General features: G+C 32.9%; 1 protein-coding gene across 1 annotated transcript in view; it reads right to left on the minus strand.

The window, feature by feature from the left end:
- Window positions 1-1,281: 1,281 nt before the first annotated feature.
- The window catches only part of C1H8orf37 (chromosome 1 C8orf37 homolog), a 39,977-nt gene continuing 17,969 nt past the window's right edge, over window positions 1,282-23,289 (minus strand). The window contains exons 6-7 of the mRNA XM_031947013.1: window positions 10,871-10,966; window positions 1,282-3,619 (exon numbers count right to left, since the gene is read on the minus strand). Of these exons, the coding sequence (XP_031802873.1) occupies window positions 3,460-3,619; window positions 10,871-10,966 (256 nt within the window). The 3' untranslated portion in view covers window positions 1,282-3,459. The remainder of the gene's footprint in view (window positions 3,620-10,870; window positions 10,967-23,289) is intronic.

A 23,289-nucleotide genomic window follows, 5' to 3' on the forward strand; every position in this document is an offset into this window, starting at 1 on the left:
AGGTCAATGTTAAAAAAATTACCCATCATTATGCTTTGTAAATAAAAGATATAATTAAAAAAACCCTCAAATACCAAATTTGAAATTCTAAAAATAAAAGGGGAGATTAGTAAAATTGAAAATAAGGGGGAAAAAAAGTGAAATGTACTGTGTACAAAGTAGTAACAATGCTCTATCACTATAATAGCTTTTTATGGTCAAGGTTTTTTTCTGTTTCTTGCTCATTTTCTTTCTTTTTTGGGGGGATGGGGTTACTTTGTCTTTTTACTTTTATGGTTGAGCTCTGCTCCTGGGGAAAAGGGGGCATTGTCCCAAACTTTAAGGGGTCCCTTGTGTTTGCAGGGCATAGCTTTGCTGCTCTTTTCAGGAAACAGGATGATCAACTGTGAATGATTTTGCTATTATCAGCAATACAATGATTCAAGACTATTCTGAAGATTTATGATAAAAAATGCTGTCCATACCCAGAGAAAGAACTGATTGTTGTCTGAATGCATAGTGAAACATACTTTTAAAAAACCTTTTTTCTTGAGTTTATTTTGGGGGAAAAGGTGGAGGATCTAGTTTTTTTTTCCCCCACAACATGACTTTTATGTAAGTGCTTTGCCTAATTTCACATGTGCTTTCTTAATGCAGGGAGGAAGGGAGAAAATCTGGAACTTAAAAGTCTTAAAAGCAAATGTAAAAAATTGTTTCACATGTAGTTGGGGAAAATAAAATTAAAATAAAAATATATTGAAAAAATAAATTCATACTGTCACCTCTGATTCTAAGAATTTGATAAGGTCCTTTGAAACTAGTGTTTGGAGCCTACCCAATACTATCATTTTACAAGAGCTCTCTCTTTCATTGGCACTAGCCTCTTTTGCATAATTGAATGCTTTGCTATACACACAAATATTTTTATATACCTATGTATGTATGTATTACATGTGCATAGTCATAACTCCTTATAAAGTGATTTTCCTAATCTGTTCTTGCTTAAATTATACAATGATTTTCCTAACCCGTTCTTGCTTAAGATTAGCAAATCAATGTGTATCCCACTAGTCCCTTGAATTTCAGAAGCCTTGCATTGTTAGTCCTGGTTCTGCCCCCTACTTACTCCTCATTTTGTGATTAGTCACTTGATTTCTCTGGGCTTCAGTTATCTCATTTCAAAAAAGGGGAGTTGGATTAGTTTTTTTTTTTTAATAATATTTGAAATTTTCTAAGGCAATTAAGTATTATGTATACTGCACACCCCTTCCCCCATGAAAACAAATAAAGGTGCACTTCAAATTAACTCTTACAGTACTATCTTTATTGAATAATATAGAAAATAAGAACAAACAGAGTATGACATTTATTTTTGATGTGTTATTGAGAAAGAATGAAGTTCTGAGTGCACAGAATGAGGTGACTGGCTTTTTTTTTTTTTGGTACAAGATACACATAGGCAAAGAGAAAAGTTTCTAAAATTCAGCAAACATTTTGGTAGGACATCTGGAGATGGTTTTAAAATCTATTTTGCTATCAATATGGAGAAATTCAACTTTTATTTTATATTGATACTAAATTTTAAATCAGATTATAAGCCTATAATAACCATTTATACATAAATATAATAACAATGCTTTATCCATATCTTAGATACAAAATAAGACAGTACTAAAAAGCTTATGAGAACTACAAACTATTTGTTTTGGGATATTATTAATTCATTTGCTGAATGTTAATAATTTGTTGGTTATTTGAAGGCATAGGTCAGGTATACCAGAGTAGTGGGAAACAAAAAAAAATGAAGATGGGGCCCCAAAATTTGAACAAAGTAACTTTTTCAAATAAAAATTGTAGTAAAAGAAACTTCTATTATATCTAAAAAATCCCGAACAGTGACTTTTAATTGATACTTTTATAACTTACATATCTAATAAGTCTACACTAATCCTTGTATATGTTTTTGAGTCTGCTATTATGTGGGAAAGTGGCTTCACTGAGTTTTCTTTTTAACAAATATATTTATAATACTTTTCTTTTTAGACTGAAAAAATTTTCAAGCAATAAAAATAGCCTTTAAAAAACTTGTAGACTGGATATCTTCACCAGATTTTCAATTTAGCTGTATACTAACTTTTATCAATAGAGTAACTTTAGCATTTTGTACATCATTGTGATGGCTAGGAAAAATTTTATGATCAGATGCATTTTTTTTCTTCAGATAAAGTAAGAGTACCATGAAAGATTATTCTGGTTTTTCTAGAGTTCCATGAGCTAGATATTTAAGAATCCTATTGGTAAGAAATCTTTTTGATTGGATTACAAATAAAATTAGGAAGTTTCTAGATTTATCTCAGTATCTCTAATACTTCCCTCTTCAGCTAATGACTATGGAAGGAGGGACGAAAGATCTCTTCATGATGACAGATGAAGTGTTATTAGTTCCTTTTCTAATTTCTAGTCTCTAGTTCACAACTAAAAAGCAATCCATTGGCAAATTCATGTCAAATGCTAGAAAGTACCTATAAAATGAAAACCAAAGCATCCATTTGCTGTTATTGTACTTATATACTATGTTTTTGATGAATATTTGTGGTTTTTGGTTTCCTGAAAATTCTTACATTGAAATAAGCATGTACAATTAAAATGACCCATCCAAAGATGTTTTTCAGATATAAATGTAAAGTGTGAAAGTGACCAGGATGAAAACAGTTATTACACCAAAAATGGGTAAATCTATTTGAGAATTCTATAAAATGCCTCTAGAGATGATGAGACAACATCAGCTGGGCAAAAAATCACAGTTAATCTGATTTCTGCTATATCTTCTTATAGTCTTTGGCAACATTAGATTAGATAAATATGGATGATACTAACACACACAAGGTTTAGAACAAGGGCCTTCTGTGTGTGTGGACAATGGTCAGCATTTCTTTAATTTTGATATATATAAACAGTATTTAATTAGATGCCACTTATGTTATTGTAGAACTCAAAACTTTAAAAATTGTTTTAACATGTAATTGGGGAGAAATGATATATGTATATATGTAAATGTATATATTTAATATATGTATTTCATATATGTAGATATATTTCATATATATAAAATATGAAATATTTTATAAATACTTGATGCTAGAAGAACATCATGTAGCCTAAAAAGAGACAGAGAGGAGGGCAAACATCAGTCGCAAGAAATGAGAAGTTTACCTTGTGATCTTCCTTATTATAGGCTATACTCACACATATTAGTAAGGAGTAAAGAATGATTCTAAAGTATTAAAGCCTGATTATCTTTCCCAACCCATTGGACTTTGGAAATTTAAAAAATTTACTCAGTCAAATAGTTCCACTGTCTTTTGCTAAGAGACACATATGATAACAGTTGTCTTCCTTTCTTAACTATAAAATCATTCCAGAGTCTGCTTCCATAAATGCTGGCCTTTCTATAATAACTGGCTGAAAGGTGAGAAAACTTCATTCATTATGTTTACCACAAACCCATCGAAGCTGCTGATCAGTCTGAAGGTCAGTGAGTTCTTCTACATTTCTCCAACTGCACTGACAAGCATAGGCCCGTGTCCCTTTCCGCTTTGTCATTTTTGCTTTCAGTTTGTTGAACTCAGGCATGTTGTTCCTATAGTAAAAAGGAAGCTTTTAACATTATGGTCTTGTCTGACACTTTATATATAGGTAATAACTAAAAATCATTTAAAAGAAGGAAATTTGTGGATAGAGTACTGGCCCTGAAGTCAGGAAGACATGAGTTCAAATCTGACCTCAGACACTTAACACAACACTTCCTAGCTATGTGACTTTGGGGGCAAGTCACTTAACCCCAATTACCTGGGGGGACTAGAGGGGGAGGGACGGGGACAACCAAAAAAAACCAAACCAAACCAAAACACAAAAAAAGAAATTTCCAACACTTCTCATTCTCCAATTTTGAACTGTGACTTTAGAAAAAACAAGACAAAAAAAGAAATAAGAAAAACTGCTCAAATGAAACCTTCATTCCACTGTCTCCACCAAAAACAGGTAAGTTTGTTGTTCTGCTTCTTGTTCTATGCCTGTAATGAGGTGAGGCACAGCCTCCAGTTCTCTTTGTTAGTCAAAGGCTGGCTGGCTGGACAAATGAATAACTGATTTTGTTATCAGTGGGATCATAGGATTCAGAAGCCGCATCTCTGCCCTCTGCCTTTGGCACATGTCTGGATGTGAAAAATGAATGTAGGAGCTCATAGATCCTGGGAAGAAGTGTGGGTCCATAAGGCTTCCTTTGGATGAAGTCATCATGAGGACATTAAGTCACAAGATAGGGCAAGTCTGAGGGTACTTTGGGGGTAAACAGGTACTTCCATCTATTAAGCTGGCATAGTACTTTTTTTTTTTCCTGTGCATCCTTTGCACCTGCCTATTCATTCAAGTTACACACAAATATATACTCTCACAGTCAGCATCTGTTATTTCAGCAGAATTTGGAATTTCTGGTGTAGAAATTCCCTCTACTAATGTACCTACACCTTCTCTGTAATTCAGTCTCAGAAAAGATATATGGGGATGTTAAATGGTTTGCTTAGTCACAAAGCTACAATGTATCAGAAGGAAGGACAAATATAGGTTTTCCTGATTCCAATGCTGACCTTCAATTCATTCTGCCACAACAATTTTTATTTAACAATATAACTGAATATTCTAGAATGCTTTTAGTTAGGTTGAAAAAATTAAATCAATGATAGTGACAACCCTGGAAAGTAATCACATGACCAATATCATTTTTTACTGTTTTAATTTGAACTCAATTATGATTATCATCTACTGGAGATAACATATAATATTCTATAACAGAAAAAAGTAAAGCTCTCAGTGAGCTCAAAAGGAAAAATAAAACAGATGAAAACTATAAAAGGACATATAGCACCATACTTATCATTTGCTGCTTACATTATAGTGCTACACAAATATTCCCTCTGTTGGTCAAATATTTGTATATTTGTATAGCAAATGACATTTTAGATCAGATTGAAGAAAAAGAAGTTAAATTTAAGATAATTTAAAACATCTATGAATCAACATTTTTATGAGAATTAATATATATGTTTAATATGTATTTGAAGTAGTATGGAACTAAGAAATAGAAAGAATGGATATAAAAGTAATCCCCCCAAATATTTTAAAAAACATAATTTACCAATCTTCACTAAAAAGATCACCAAATATTTCTTCCCAAGGAAGCATATCCTTTTGGGGCCTTTTTTTGGGGGAAGGAATAGATGGTGTGGATCTCTGATTTCATCAGTGTGGGGGACTCTAGGCATGAAAACTCCCTATACTGATGATACACACTGGCAATATTCATAACTTCAGAGTCTGCAGAGTTGCCTAGGACACTAAGGTTTAACAGTTCACTCACGGTGAAATGAAGCTCAAGTAGTCCCTCATTTCATCACATGTTGGTGTGGACAAGCATAGAATTTAAAAATAAGCTATATGTCATTTACATGTTCTATTCCTTCATGCCTTTTCTTTGTGAGGCAAAAACAAATAACAAAACTAACTTCACTGTGCTTAATAACATAACTGAAAACAAATAGTTACAAAGCATTGTCATATGTAAATGCCAAAATGCTTGGCAGCATGAAAAATGTAAGAAATTCTACACATTCATCAGATTAATTCTTTAATTGCCTTGCCTATAGAGTTCTCGAATATGTAGGACATATTGGAGTGCAAGTATCTATTTCTTTTTAATATTCCCTAAGTATCTAGCACAATGCTAGGAATATAGGAGATGCTAAATGGTAATTTAGCTGTAAAAAATTCTGTATCACTCAGCATTCTGTTTACCAGAACACCATATTGACCAACCCTTCCACATACCTAAAACAGTGCAATATCTGTTTATTATGACTATGGGGCACAAATGATCTTTTAGTGCCCAACGTATCATCAAAAAAGATCAAATGAAATTTACTTTAGTCTTGGTGTTAAGTATATTTTATTGTATTAAATTAAAAAAATAATTTATAATTACTGGTTATATGTTGCTTCTTATGTCAATACTTCAAAAGATATCTGCTGATATGTCATGTCCTTTCTATAATTTGTAGATGGTTTTTAAAAAAAGCTTACAAGTGACAGCTAGATGGCTCAGTGGATAAAGTACCAGCCCTGAAGTCAGGAGGACCCGAGTTCAAATTTGGTCTCAAGACACTTAACGCTTCCTAGCTGTGTCACTTAACTCCAATTGCCTCAGAAAAAATAATAAATAAAAAGGCTTACAAAAATTTAATGACTAGTTGCCAACTTGTTGGTGATAAGCCTCTCTGAGATGCATTTTGTGGCTGGACCTGTAGACTCTGATACCTTAACTGGCAGACTTTTCAAGAACTTTCCATGTCAACTGGAGGTACAATTAATAATTACAGCTCACATATACATGCCATTTTATACTTTACAAAATACTTTCTCATAAGTATGTACATATGTATAAGTATACACCTCATTATATAGTAAATATTAATCAGAAGACACTAGATGGAAGAGTTTGGTATTGTAAGAAAAGTCAAAGTAAACATGAAGCTTAACAAAAATCTTCATGAGCCAGGTTTTCTGCCTTCTGGATGTGTGGGCTTGTGTAAAATCTCAGTATCTAATTCTTACTAAAATAATGAATCCCATCTACAATGTCTCCAATAGGTAGTCATCTAGCTTCTTCCTGAAGATTTTCTGTGATAGGACACTTACTACTCAAACTAAGGCAGCTCATTCCACTGAAAGTGGAATTTATTTGTATTTGTATTTGAAAAATACTTCTCTAACAACAAGAAAGTTTTTCTTATGTTGAGCTGAAACTTGTTTTCCTGAAATGTCTATTTACTGTTCTTAGTATTCTTCTTCTCCAGAAGCAAGGACATGACTTCTTCCAGATGATAGTTCTTCAAATATCTGAACACTCTCCCTTCAATTCTATTTAGAAATCAAGACATTTGGCTATTTCTAGTCCTATAGTTTTCTCATCTTCAGGTCTCTCTTAAATCTTCTCTTCTTCAGATTAAAAATACCATCTTAATTGCCTCACTTTGAATAGACTTTCTGCTTGTTTGCATGCCTTCCAAAATACGGTACCCAGAACAGGACACAATCCTTCACATGTGCTCTGACCAGGGCAGAAATACTACCTCCATTGCACAGAATACCATATTCTATTAATGTAGCATTAGATCTTTGGGCTGCCATATCACATTAATAATAAGATTGGTGTTCACTGGAAAAATCTCATCTTTTTCATGTGAACTAGTTTTCCAGTAGTTCTGTAACTAATACAATTGATTAAACTGAAGGACTTCAGATTTACCTTTATTAAATTTATTTTTCTCTTTTTTTGGTCCATCATTTCAGCTTCTCAAAATGCTTTAGGATTCCAGTTCTATCGTCCAATGTACTAATTATCCCTCCTAGCTTCATGCTAGTCACATATTTGATAAGCATTATTGCCTTTATTCAAGTTATTGATAAAAATGTTGAACAAGACAAATTAGTAACAGAGCAATGGGGCATTTTATTAGAAACCTCTTTTCAAAATGACATAAATCTATTAATTAAAACTTTCTGGGTCCAGTGAACCAGTCCCAGAGGCACTGCTCTAAGTATAGTATCTAGTTCACATTAGCTCTGCTATGTCTACAAGAAACTCTGCCTAATGTCTTGTTGAAATTCAGATATATTATGTTCATGCTTTATGTCTAATATATCAATCCAGTAACACTTTCTAAAAAAGGAAATAGTTATTTCGCTATGACCTCTTTTTTAATGACTTAAGTAACTCTTATTAAGTGACTCTTAGAGATCACCCATTTCTTTTCCAGATGCTCAGGAATCATCCCTTTAATAATCTTTTCTGGAATTTTACTAGGAATTTTAGTAAAGATCATCAGCCTATGGTCTAAAGCAGTGGTTCTCAAAGTATGGTCTAGAGAATCCTGGGGATCGCTGAAACCCTTTTAGAGGGTCTACAAATTCAAAAATAGTTTTTATTTCCAATATGGTAAATGTCTATAAATATAATCCAGATAAACAAAAAATGCTTTGGAGAGAGCCTCAATAATTTTAATAGGATAAAGATACTGAAAGCAAAAGTTTGAGAACCACTGGTCTAAAGTATCTGCTTCCCTCCCACTCACATTTGAAAATCAAGACATTTGTCTGTTTCTAGTCCTATAGCCCTCTCTCATTTGCCACATTTCCTCAAAGATCACTGACACCAGTTCAATATATGATATCATTTCATGCAAAGGTAGTAACTTGAGCTCACCAAAGACAGTTAATACTATCTTACTATCTCCTTATCTCAGGTTTCAATTTCCTGTTCCATTTTTCTGTCTTTCCAAGTTCAAACATTATTTTCTATGGTAAGAAAAACAAAAGCAATCTAGTAATTGAATTCTATTTTCTCTTTCATCAATAATCATCTTTCTACCTAAACTGTAAGCAGGGGTCTTATTCCTTTTATTTGATCTTTTTTAGTAAGAAAATTAATTTTTACTGTTTTTTAATATTTATCACAAATTCTAGCTCAAAATAGATTTTCTCTTTCCTGAGATTATTTGTATTTGTATTCATACTGAATTATTTGACTTTGCTTCCATCTCTCTTGTAATGTTCTTTTTAAAATGCATTAATCAGTAAGATCCCTTTTAAGCCCATTTCAGCCCTTTTTCTCCTCCTCATCAAAATCAGCAGTGATGGTGTCATCAAGATTTTCTTCTGGGAAGTTTTCCATTCCATTCCATTCTTGAACTAAGTTCCTTTTTATAGCCTTCGATCATGGAATCCTGTCTCTGAATTCTTTGAAATCTATATTCCCTTTGTCTAAAATTCACATTAAGATTAATTCCAGTATTTCCTTCTTTGTCTCCAATACACACTAAAGATAGTATTGTTACTGCCTCCCAAGGTGCTTGTCATCTCTAGTTCAGCAACGGGTTCTTAATAATCAGCATTAGATCAAGTACAGCAACATTTTTTGTCGCTTGCTTCACCTTCTGAAAGATGAAATTATCATCAAAATAAGTCAAGAATGTATTACCTGTTTTGCTTTTAGATGACAGAGAATTTCAGCAATGTTTGCTCTGATAGTTGAACATCCTCCCTTGAACTCCCTTGCCTATCTTTCACCATAATCACAATTATATTCAGCCTCCATCCCAGCTTTGTGATCTGTCTTATGACTCTGTCATTTAATTGTTCCAGCTGGGTTTGGTGATTTATTGTACATTTTCACCACCAATTTGCTCTTTTTGATTTTCACCCAAATGTTCTATTATGCTTCCTTCCTCCATTAGTTCTGAGAACTTTCATACTTTGTTAATACTTTCTTGATGTAGGATATTCCTATATTACCCTCCTTTTATTTAAAGTTCCTCTTGAACAAGTAATATACTTCTACTGCCCTATTATAGTCAAGAGTTGCATCTTACCAAGATAACCCAAAGGTAGTGATGACAGTGAATTTTGGATGTCTTCCTTCTTTATTCTCATAATAATGGTGCTACCTAGGAAGACTGCTCAAATGTGCAAAACTGGTCTTATATTTGAAATTTATATAACTGAGTTACTAGTGTCCAGGTATATGAGTCCAGCTCCTATATGCTTGTCTTTTTTTGAATGTTTTCTGAGTGAATCTGTAAGGATCCTTTAAATGGGCTGGCACAGCACAACAGGAGGTTTGAGTGGCCCAGAAGTAATTTTCTGTGGTTAGGGACTGCCCCAAGGGCAAGATCCTGGTCATATCAAGATAGCTTCTTCATGGAAGATGCCTCCCTCTCTGATGGGCTGTGTGACTTCACAGACCCTTTTTAAGCCCACTGCCAGCAAGAGGTTGGTCTCTTTATCCTGGAGTAGCTGAGCCAACCTGGTGGATAGCCAAGAGAGGTAAGGAGCTTGATAGTGAACACGTGGGTCTCTCCATGTTCACTAGGGAGTTAACAAGTCAGGACATTATGTGAGCAAGTATAATAAAGGCTTTAAGTTTGCACATGGCTGTTCTTGAGTGTGCTATCGTTTATTAAACTATGATTCAAGAGATCATAGCCAGAGATCTCTGAAGGCCTCAGAGGAGGCAAACCAGATAGAATTAGTTGACACTGCAAAGGTCAGTGATCAGAGATACCCTGATGCCCTGGGAATTAGGAGAGACTGGCAATGTGAAATATCGGGTAATGCTAGGGCTTTCATAGATGAAGTGACTGCCCTGGGTTAAGTAATAAAACGATATTTTACATGAGTCTACTGTTGTGCACAGTGAATCTACTATCGTGCATAGTTCTTAGCACATAGTGTCACATAAGTGCACTTAAATGTATACTGACTGATCAAAAGCCCAAAAGGCCAATGTCTACAACCTAGCAATTCATTATTAGAATAAAACAATTTCACACAAACTTCAGGCTTATGTTAGTTTAAAAAATTATATTAAAGGTAAGGGAAGAAGCCATAAGGTAGGAAAAATTTTTAATCTTCTATAGTTCTGGAGGATTTATTATATTAAGCTTAACAAGTATTTGGAAAGGTATGGTACACTGAATTCTTGCTATAAGGCTATTTTTAGTGTCATATGTCTGATGGATAACTTATTTCAAAGTTCACTTGATATTCCTAAGATGAGGAATAAGACAATGTGCACCACTCTAAAAGGGTATTGCAAGCTTCCCATGAAGAGAAAAAAAGGTACTTGAATAATGATAATAATTGTCTTATGTTAAGATATACACTAAATGTAGAATTTATTCACTTTATTACTAACAGATTGTAAAGCAGAACAAGAAATATCAAACTATGCTAGACACATTTTTTAAAGACTATTAATCTGAGACTTTTTGAAACATACCTGAAAAACAGATAATCACAGGATTTGTCCCATATGTAATCATCAAAATTTAACACACGGAAATCACAGGCTGTACACCGCAACTGGTCACATGTTCTAGTCAAAGAAATAACAGACTTATTATTATTATTTTTTTATTATAGCTTTTTAACAAAACATATGCATGAATAGTTTTTCAACACTGACTTCTGCAAACCCTTCTGTTCCAACTTTTCCCCTCCTTTCCTCCATCCCGTCTCCTAGATGGCAGGTAGTCCAATACATGTTAAATATGTTAAAGTGTATGTTAAATACAATATATGTATTTACAATAATACAATTACAATACAATACAATTTACATATAAATATAATATATATATATATACATAAAATAACAGAATTATTAAAGTGTTAGAATTGGTGGGCTGTGATTCATAGTTGGATTATAGTTACATAGTAACTATCCTTAATAGCAATAATAGATATTTTAATTTAATTTAATAGTACTACTTTAAGATTTACTTACATTTAACTTAATTTCATCTGATCCTCAAAATAATTTTGTAATGTAGATGCTAATATACATTATTAGCTCTATTTTTCAGATGAGTAAAATAAGATGTGCCCATAATCATAAGAATTGGAAGTTGGCTTTAAACAGATCTTTTCAGACTCAAGTCTTATTCTGACTAATATCCTACCCACCATGTTAACTCTGTTATTAAAACTGTTCATATTATTCCTGGTATCTTTCCTAATTTCTACCAGAGATATTCTCCAAATTTTCTGTAGAACTAAACTTCACCAAATTTCAGAATTGGAAAAAACTTCAGTGAACCTGAAAAAAGTTCCCAGTACAATATATCTGACAAGTTTTCATTTGGTCTTTTTAAAAAGATTTGTAACTGGTTGAATAAATGGATTCTGGGGGTTCCTAGCCAACAGTGCCCTGATGCACTCTAGCAAGATGCTTTTTAGCAAAATACTTATCTATAATTCATTCCATTTTTTGATAACTTTAGTTGTTAGAAAATATTTCTTTAATTCAAAGGTAAATTTACTTTTCTTTCAGTCTCCCAACTCAATGTCCCTAGTTCTGCCCTCTGTGCTAAAGAGATTAAATCACATTTCTCTTCTAAGGGATAATCTTCACTTGATGTTAGCCATTATAAACCTGACTTTTCTTCTCTAGACCAGAGCTTCTGAATTTCTTTTACTCACTACCCCTTTTTGCCTCAGAACTTTTTATGTAAGTATATATAAAATAGGTATACAAATAAAACATTTACTGATAATAAATCATAATTTCACAACCTCCATATTTAGTTACATTATTCCATATGGGGTTGAGACCTACAGTTTACAAAGTTTTGCTTTAGACCAAACACCTTCTTAAAGCAAACTTTATGACATGGATTGTAGGGCTTTCACTACTCTATTTTCTCTTCTCTGGTCACTCTATCAGTCCTTTCTAAAATGTGAACTAAAAATTATATTTGAGATAAGATCTAACAAGAGGAGAGTACAGTCAGATTATCATTTTCTTATTCCTTGAAGCTATGCCCTTCTAAATGTAGCACTGGATCTCATTAACTTTTCCAGCTGCCAGAAGGTAGAAGATATTAAAACTTTAGACTAGTGAGTGAGAATGAAAATTCTTGGGGGGGACATTTTTTTCTCTCTCTCTCTCTCTTTTTTTGTTAAAGGAAGAATCCTGTGTGCATTTAGAGAGGGTTATAGCTACTGAGAATTAGTCTGGTTCTAAACAAGAACAAGTCAGGCTGTATATTTTTGACAGGGTTTCTAGACTGGTTGATAAGAATAATCCCAGTTTTTGCAAAATATCTGACAAAAGTCTCTCTTGTTTTCTTTGCAGATGTGATGGAGAGGTAAGAGTTGAATATTAAAACAGGTAGATTTGGAATTGGTTGAATGACTAGACATATAAGTAGTGAATCAGCTAGTCAGTTAATAAGTATTTTATTTTGTGGCTTACTCTGTGCCAGGTACTGTGCTACATACTAGAGATACCAAGAAACTGTTCTTGCTATCAGGGAACATATGCATTCTGATAGGAGAAGACAAATATGAACATTACAAGACAAGGTAATGTGAATGTTCTTTAAAAAATAAAAGATAGAGGATAATCTTTGAGGGAAAGGCATTAGTAGCTGAGATGGGGGAGGAAAGTCTGATATAAAAGGTAGAGGTGATGAGGGAGAGAGCACTCTAGACTGTAGAAGACCAGCAACAAGCAGATGTCCTAAAAAGCTATGCAGGGGTTAACATACTCTGATGTGCAGTAGGCTCACCACTCCTCCACAACCAAGGTTGAGGATTAAACAAGTGCTGCTAGCACAAAGATGTAATAAATCTGGAAGTTACCTATGTGAACATGTAAGCACCAGGAAAACATATCTTATGTAAATTCAATATAACTTTGGTGATGAATGCATGGAGCAGGAACAAGGCATCACAAACTAGACAATTTATGATTATGTTGTGGTACACAGATTGTTATAGCTACTTACTGTTTAATATTAATGTCTAGCTACGATGTAATAATGGAATATATACATTATGTAACTTAGAAACACCTGGTGTTATTGCAACACCAACATAAAGAGTATATAAATGCTGGCTCTCAGATCAATAAACAAACTTCAAAATTCAATAATCGATGTCTCTGAGGGTCCTGAGTCATGTCCTCTTCTTGACGAGGCTCTTGAGCTGGTCTCAAGTGGCACCCAAACAGGTAAAAGAACATAAACCTACATTGAAGCAGAGAAGCTTCCCAAATCATTCAAGATTCCAGAGCAACACAGGTAAAAGAGACAACAGGAAAGCATAAAATCAATAGACAAGTGGGTACTGGAGGTAGAAGAAGAGCTGTAGTTTCGTTTAAAGTCTTGGGACTAATTTTAGTTTCACTTTGTTTAGTTTAGCAAAATGGGACAATGTCAATTAGCAGAAAGACACAGGTAGATGAACATAGATTGAAAAGGCTTAGAGAGAGTGGATACTCAAAAGTATCCACTTTTGAGAAAACGGAAGAGCAGTGTGTTATCAGTTTAAAAGACTCCTATAAGCAAGGAGCCTGTAATTTTGTTATCAGAACTCAAGTTTGTGGAATCATGCCAGGAAGACTCTCAAGATAAAAACCCATATGAGGCAAGAATTGGCACTTAACTCTTTCCTGGCATGCTAAGGAGAAGAGGCTTGAAAAGAATATCTAGCTAGATTTTAGAGATTTTTTACAAATGAAAGTTCTGGTACATTTTTAGATAATTTTTAAATTGGTATGTATGTCAAAATTGGAAATTTAATTGGTTGTTTAATTGTTGTTTAACAATTAAATTAAGTTAAACTATTAAATTAGACAATTAACAGCTGTTTAATTTAATTGATTCTATGTGAATTGATTTAGGAACAAGTTCTTTCTGAAATTGTAGAACCTAGATTTGGCTTGTTATAAATAGGAGGTGGGAAATGTGTATAAAAATCTGTTGTTATTATTAGCCTTGCTAATAACTCAGTAAAGTTAATTTAGAAGATTGGGTATTTCCACCTTTGCTTGTGAGTTAAGAGTACTATTGATAATTACTGTACATGTGAAACAAAAAAGATAGGCATGGTAGCATTATCAAAGCAAAATACTAAAATATTGAAATAGGAAAGATCCTGAAAAGAATAATGCCTATTTTCCAACTTATATTTTAGAAAAAAATCCTATAAATCTATGGGGCAAAGATATTTTGAAATTACACACATTTAGCCCTTTCCAGTCTTATATTGCATTCTTTTTAAAGGTCATTATGAATAATCTTTGTCACACATCTGGTAGGTAAAATAGAGACCTCTGTCAAAGGAGAAGCTAACTGTTCTACATCAATTTGTTTCTGAATAGCTCAAATTAAGACATATGGAATTTTCTACTAGCCCTTGGAATACTCTAATATTTGTAATTAAGAAATAATCAGGGAAATGGTGAGTGTTACATGTCCTTCACCCAATAATTGATACTATGGTCACTAAGAGTCCCCTTCAGCCTGGCCTTCCTTCCCCTGTTATAATGCCTGCTGAATGGCTCTTGATAGTTATTGATTTAAAAGGCTACTTCTTTACTATTCCTCTTCAAAAAGGAGGATAAGGCTAAATTGGCCTTTACTATTCCTGATATAAATGTGGAGGCACCTGCCCAAAGATTTCAATGGAAAGTGTTATTTCAAAGTATGAAAAATAGTTCTATAATATGCCAAAAAATGTTGTTAGCCGTGCTATTTCATCAGTGAGACTGAAATATCCAGATTTCAAAATAATTCACTATATGGATGCTATTTTGTAAAGATGTAAACAATTTCAATTTCTTAATACATGATTTAAATCAAGCCCTATGCTCATGAAGTTTGGTAATTACTCTGAAAAAAAAATTCAGAGACAAGTTTCTTTTTTAATATCTTTGCTATCTGATGGATTCCTAAATAATCCGACTCTAGAAACTTGAACCTTTGGTTACTGATTAATGACTATCTTAAAGAAAAAATTTTTGTGTAATATTAAACTTAAAGCCATCTACTCAGATATCAAGATAAGCTATGAACTTTCAGGGATGAATCTCTTATTGTTATCAATGTAAGACAGTCAATACTTATTTAAAATCTGTGATCCTTGAAAGCTAACTCCACCTGAACCTTTAATTGATGAAAGTTGCTATTTAAAATAACATTTCTTGGGATTATAACTAATATTGTTTGTAGTTTTCAATTCAAATATGATCTGATAGATCATCAAGTCAGTCATCCACCATCCAGGAGATTTTCATCCCTTGGAATTATTATGGCTATCCCCCCCAAGCTGGAGAAGCTGCTTCCCATGTCACTGGTAATTATTATTTTGCTTTATTATTCTTGGTTTTCCAAAACACCTCAAGACTGACAATGCTCCTGCATATACTAGTAAAAATTTGCACAATTTTGTCTCATTTATAATATCACTTCATTCTACTTGTGTTCACACTATCCCTAAGGAGGGCAAACCATTGTTTAAAGACACAATAATGATTCTCCTTGACAAACAGAAAAAAGGGGGAGTAGAGAATTAGGTAAGAAGGAGATTGGATCAGGCAATATATACCATAAATTTTTTGGCATTAGATGATCAGGGATGTACTCCTGCACAAAAACATTTTACAGGATAAAAGAACAGATTGTTAGATGAGCAACCAGATGTCATAGTAATGTGGATGGATCCAAAAACAGGTAATTGAGCTGGTCCAGTAAAATTACTAATGGGGGAGGAGGGGTTCAAGGCTATGCTGGTTTTCAAGGCTATGCAGAACTGGTCTGAGTCCCCAAGAAAAACATTCAAACATATCATAACACTAGCTGCAAGGATGAAACCCCTGAATATCCAGGGAAATCTTTCAAGAAAGAACCGATGGAAGAGGAAAGCAAGACCATGGTGGAGGAGAAGAGGTGCTTATGAGATGGAAGAATGATTTCATTGGATTTATATGGCTAACCCTCTGTGGGTTAAATCTGTCCTCAATAACTATAAATAATATTAATAGTCTTGGAAGAAAAGCACATAAGCTGCATAATGTAAATATAAATAAGATTGCATCTATGCAGCTTTTAGCTACAAAAGCTTCCAAATGTTTTTCTAGTATTTTCAGATTGATGGTATTGACCCTCAAGATATTGCAAAACTGCAGAATTTTTACAAGAATTGGAAAAAATTTAAGGCTTTAAAAGCACAATGACTTGTAAACATTGACTTTGAAGGCAGATTGGATGCTCTGTAATCTGCAGGAATTGCTACTGAAGATGAATTAGCATTATTAGAAATAAAAACTCAATTATTCTGTGACTATCACTTTACATATATGATCTTTAATCATACAAAACAGAACTGGAATACAATACGAAATAAGTTACTTGGTATATGGGCTAACTCTACATTGCATAGAGATTTGGATTGCCTGAAAAATGTCACATTGGATACTGAAAACATTAACTGATGAGATATTGAATGTTCTGAAACAGATAAATCCTTTTAATAATGTAGGAAGTATGATATTACACTTTGGGTTATTTTTCTTATACCTGATGCTAATGTGTGCATGTGGGTGATCCCTGTTTAAAACTGGCTCTAAAAGTTTCTCAGTGAGAATCAAGGACCTTTGATACCTTGAGTTAAAAAGAAAGGAGGAGATGTAAAGGCCAGCAACAAAAACATACTCTCTGCAGCTGTGGATTGATGTGCAGCAGGCTCACCACTCTTCCACAACCAAGGTTGAGAATAGGATGGGTTGACCTATTAGATCAAACAAGTGCTGCTAGCGCAAAGATGTAATAAATCTGGAAGTTATCTATGTGAACATGTAAGCACCAGGAAAACATATTTGATGTAAATTTAATATAACTTAGGTGATGAATGCATGGAACAGGAGCAAGGCATCACAAACTAGACAATTTATGATTATGCTATGGTACACAGATTGTTATAGCTAGTTATGGTTTAATATTAATGTAATGTAACAACAGAATATAAATTATGTAACTTAGAAACACTTGATATTATTGCAACACCAGCATAAAGAATATATAAACCCTGGCTCTCAGATCAATAAACAAACTTCAAAATTCAATAATCGAAGTCTCAGCCTGTCCCACATCATGCCTTTCTTCTCAACGAGGACCTTGAGCTGGTCTTATTAGGCATGGTAACATTCAACACAAAGGCACAGATATGGAAGATAAAGAGTGTTGTCTGCAGGCCAATGTGGCTGAATCAAACTGTGTTGAGGGGAGTGAAGTGTTAAAGAACTGGAAAGGCAGGTTAAGAACAGGTTGGGAAGCACTTTTCAATGTCAATGGAGGACTGACTTTGATCTTGGAAGTAACAGTGAGCCAGTGGAACTTTTTTTTTTTTTTGGGGGGGGGGAGGGTGTTGTACAGAAATCTGTGATTGGTTCTGTTCTCTTTAACATTTTTATCAATAGTTCAGTTAAGGATCTATATAATTTATAGATAAACTCAAAGTTAGGAGGACTAGCTAATGCAATGTATATCAAAAAAGTTTTTGCATTGTGGCACAATGGCCTAAATTTAATAAGATGAAATTAGTAGGACAAAATGTAAAGTTGGTCTGTCATTTGAGTTACATGATGGGGAGATATAGACAGAATATAGTTTATTATTATTTTTAACATCTAGGCAATTTTATTGGACTGCCATCTTTATACACATAATCAGTATGAAGTGGTTGAAAAAGCAAATGATTTTAGATACTAAGAGTCAATAAGGGCCCTTAACATGAGAAGTAAGATCAGAATGGGAAATTAGCAAGGGTAGGAGACTAAGACCACACTATATGAGAGCTGGATGAAAGAACTGGAGATGTTTAAAAGCCTGAAAAAGAGCTGGTTGTCCTGAAGTGTTTAAAGAGCAAAATGTGTAAAATGGATTAGAAATATAAATTGATTTCACCAAAAAGGCAATTGACCATTTATCAGGGATATTTTAGATCAATCTCCTATTCAGCTAGTTAAATTAAATAACATCTGAAATCCCTTCAAATTCTGAAGCAATTTTCCCCAGCATTTATAAATAATGTTCTTTCACTTTCCAATTTGGGATTCAAATCAAGTTTCAAGAATTTGCTACCCAAATGTCTTCTTTAAGAAAATGAAAGAAACTTAAATAGATGAAAAATGAAATCATAAACTTGACTTGTGTGTGTGGTTACTCATGGGAATACATGGAATATTTATAAAGGATCTTGATTATCCTGCTGAATTTCAGCTCAAAGTATCTTCAATTAAACTGCATTCAAGTGATTAAATTTTTTTCTGAAAAAAATTTCCTTTTTCCTGTGGAAATTCTCATATTTACTCTTAAACCCAGCTACTATGTCTAATTCTGGTTTTGTCACATCTCAAGGGAATGTCAAGAAATTCTCAAAACAAAATTATTCTTAATTAAGAAAAAGAAATATTGTATTAATCATATAGTACTTTTAGGGATGGATGGTTTGTGACAAAAAAAATAATCAAATTATAGTATAACACAATTACAGAAAGAATTTGGATTCCCTGCTGTGAACATTTAATTTACTTTCTGAGAAAAATGTGATTTTTTCCAATCATTTAACATTATATAGAGAAAGAACATTTTAGTACCCTCCCATTACTTTTTTTAATGTTTAAAATCTTTTAAAAATTGATTAAAATTTTTAAAAAATCATTTATGTACACAAACTCAGAAGTGGATTAAACTTCAAATCTTCATACTTTTTATACTCTAAAAATTTATTTAAGAACAAGTACTTTATATCTAAAACTTAGACATAACAGAAACTATTTAAAATTTACATGCTATTCATAGCTGTTATCAGACTTTTAGCAATTTAACAAGATGTACATGCATAAAATATTCAACAGAATTATTAGTGCAAAGCTAAATTGAAATTCTGAATGCACAAGAAATACAAAATTATAGTTCCCAAAGCTACCATAACTTGTCTTCTTTCACATATGTAGTTTATTACATGGCTGCACAGAGTGTTAACTTTAATGCCTTAATACATATGTGCAATTTGGCTGAATTATAGCTGTTGTGGGAACCATAATTCTGAATTTCCTGACATTTTGTATGTGTAAAATCTCAACCATAATGTTGAATACAACTTTTGAATTTAATTTAAAATATAGTAGTTTATTCAAATCTATTCACACTACCACATTTTCCTACAAACACAATCCTCAGAGAAAAATAAAACCAACTTGCAGTTAAGAAATCATTCTGGAGCTGTGATTTCTATGATTCACTCTATTAGATCATAATTAATACCAGAGTCCATGGAATAATCCAGCCTTGCAAGTAGTTTTAAAAAATCATTAGCCTCACTGAAATTCTCCTTGATTTGAAGTCTCTACATTAGTTTCACACACACTAATACCATCTCTTCTCCTTTTAACCATTTCATTCTACTGCTTTCTATATCAAACAGCTAAAAATAATATAACAAGGTATATATGGCTATGTATGTTGGTGTTTCATATTCTGAACAGATGGAAAATCCATGAGAATATAACTTTGTAAGAACTGCCTTCTCTAACTTTTGTATTTTCCATAGTACCTTGCAGGATTCTTTGAATATAACAGGTGCTTAATATATTTACTGAATGAATAGTATAGAGATATGACTAAGCTTTTCTTAGTTTTTTCCCCAGATAATTTGTTCTCTACCTTTATCAAACAGTGAGATATTGAGGTTTTTCTATTGTTTCTGATTTTCCTCATCTAGTCTATTCTGAGCTTTCAATTTTTTAACCAAAAGCATTTGGTTTTGATGACTCCTGCTTTATAATATGAGTTCTGAAAGTGCTCCCTCATTTTCACCATATCCCTTGAAATTTTAGCTCTTTTGTTTTTCTGATTGGATTGTTACAATTTTATTTCCTTGGTAATTTGATACAGCATTAAAATATAATATTGATAACATTATCATTCTTATTATTGGCATGACCTAGCCATTAGAACTATTTTCAGCTATTTGAGTTGTTTTTTATTTCTTCAAGGAGAACTTTTTAATCGAATCTATACAAGTCTGTTGTATGCTCTGAAAAGTAGAGATTCCACAGATATTTTATGCTTATTGTAGTTACAAGGATTTAGATACTTCTATTATTGCTTCTTGTGTTTTGTTATTATTATATAGAAATGCTGTTGATTTTTGAGGCTTTTATAGCTTGTAATTATGCTGAAACCATTAGTTATTCTAATTAGTATCTGTGTGGATTTCTTAGGATTTTCTAAGTAAGTCACCATATATCATCAGCAGCAAATAAGTTTTTTTTTTTTTTTGATTATATCAAGTTTATTTATTTATTTTTAAAAATTTTATTTATTTATTTACTTTTTAAAATAACTTTTTATTGACAGAACCCATGCCAGGGTAATTTTTTACAGCATTATCCCTTGCACTCACACTTCTGTTCTGACTTTTCCCCTCCCTCCCTCCACCCCCTCCCCCAGATGGCAAGCAGTCCTATATATGTTGAATATGTTTCAGTATATCCTAGATACAATGTATGTGTGCAGAACCGAACAGTTCTCTTGTTGCTCAGGGAGAATAGGATTTAGAAGGTATAAATAACCTGGGAAGAACAAAAATGCAAGCACTTTACATTCATTTCCTAGTGTTCTTTCTTTGGGTGTAGCTGCTTCTGTCCATCCTTGATCAATTGAAACAAAATTAGATCTTCTCTTTGTTGAAGAAATCCACTTCCATCAGCATACATCCCCATATAGTATCGTTGTTGAAGTATATAATGATCTCCTGGTTCTGCTCATTTCATTCAGCATCAGTTCATGTAAGTCTCGCCAATCCTCTCTGTATTTGTCCTGCTGGTCATTTCTTATAGAGCGATAATATTCCATAACATTCATATACCACAATTTACTCAACCATTCTCCAATTGATTGGCATCCATTCATTTTCCAGCTTCTGGCCACTACAAACAGGGCTGCCACAAACATTTTGGCACATACAGGTCCCTTTCCCTTCTTTAGTATCTCTTTGGGGTATAAGCCCAGTAGTAACACTGCTGGATCAAAGGGTATGCACAGTTTGATAACTTTTTGGGCATAGTTCCAAATTGCTCTCCAGAATGGCTGGATGTGTTCACAATTCCACCAACAATGTATCAGTGTCCCTGTTTTCCCACATCCCCTCCAACATTCCAGGTTATTTTCCCCTGTCATTCTGGCCAATCTGACAGGTGTGTAGTGGTATCTCAGAATTGTTTTAATAGCAAATAAGTTTTAATCTCTTCTTTACCTATCTTTATGTTTAATTTCTCTCTCTTGCTTTATTGTTGTTGCTAGAATTTTCAGAATTATGTCAAATAATAGTGGGGAGAGTCGATATTCTTGCTTCACTCCTGTATTAGCTGAAAAAGGCTTGATTTTTGTTTATTATAGTTAAACAAGGTCCCTCTATAGTTACACTTTGTAGTTTTTAGTTTGTTTTTAGCATGTAAGTATTATACTTTGTCAAAGACTTTTCTGCATCTATTGAGATGATCTTGTGGTTCTGGCTTTTAATATGATTAATTATATTGATTGTTTTCCTGATATTGAACCATCCTTGAATTCTATGTATAAATCCCACTTGGTCATAATGAAGATTTGCATGAATAAACTGCCATGACTGTTTTGCAGGATTTTGTTTAAAATTGTTGAGTATTCTAATATACGTTAATGATATTGACCTATAGTTTTCTTTTTGAGTCTCAGCTTTCCTTAGTTTAAGTGATAGGATTATATTTGTCTCATAAAAGACTTTTGGTAAACTCCTCAATTTTTGTGAATAATTTGTGAAGTATGGGTACTAATTTTCTCTAAAAGTTTGACAGAATTATCCTATGATTTCATCATAACCAAAAAGTTCTTCTTGGTAATTTTTTTAGAGCTAGATCTATTTCCTTTTCTGAGACCAGGCTACTTAAAATCTCTTATTGGTTTCCTAAAAATTTAATTATTTTTATATGTTTGAATGAATTCTTTTATTTTTGTATCTTCAGTTTTGTTAGTATAGAAATGCATATATTCTGAATTTTGATTTTGTAGTGATTTCACTTTTTTTTCTGGTTATACATATACATTCATTTTTTTAACCACTTTTTTATGAATCATTTTATGAGACAAAAATCAGAACAAAAGTGAAAAATCAAAAGAGAAAAAACAAGAAAAATAAAAAAGTGAACATAGCATGTGTTGATTTACATCCAGTCTACATAGTTCTCTCTCTGGAGGCAGATGGTGTTTGACAAAATTTTTTGTTGTTGTTTTTGTTTTTGTGAGGCAAGTGGGATTAAGTGATTTGCCCAGAATCACACAGCTAGGAAGTGTCAATTAAGTATTTGAGGCTAGATTTCAAATTCAAATGATCCTGATTCCAGGGCCAGTGCTCAATTTGCTGCGCCTATGACTTCACTTTGCTCAATTTTTATTTTGATTTGATTTTCTGCTCTCATTTTTAAATCAAGATTAGCCAAATGTTTACAATTTTATATTTTTTTTTCCAAAAAATATTTTTATAAGGCCTATTCAAGGAACTAGTTATAGTATTATATTATTATTTATTTCTTATTTGTCTATTTCTTTTATAATTTTAAACATATCTTCTTTGGGGCTTATTTTAGGTTTATTTCTTGGCTAATTTAAAAAATGCATAGTCAAGAGTTCATCAATTTTAACTTTTTTTTGGCAAGAACATGATTTTTCTTCCTGATAATTGTTTTAGCTTCATCCTAGAAATTCTGGCATGATGTTTCATCATAATATTTTTCCCATGGTAATTATTTCTTTCATCTGTTTGATTCAATCATTATTTGGGATTTCATAATTAAATCTCCATTTGGATCTGTCT

Source organism: Sarcophilus harrisii, chromosome 1, assembly GCF_902635505.1.
Source record: "Sarcophilus harrisii chromosome 1, mSarHar1.11, whole genome shotgun sequence".
Taxonomy (NCBI): domain Eukaryota; kingdom Metazoa; phylum Chordata; class Mammalia; order Dasyuromorphia; family Dasyuridae; genus Sarcophilus; species Sarcophilus harrisii.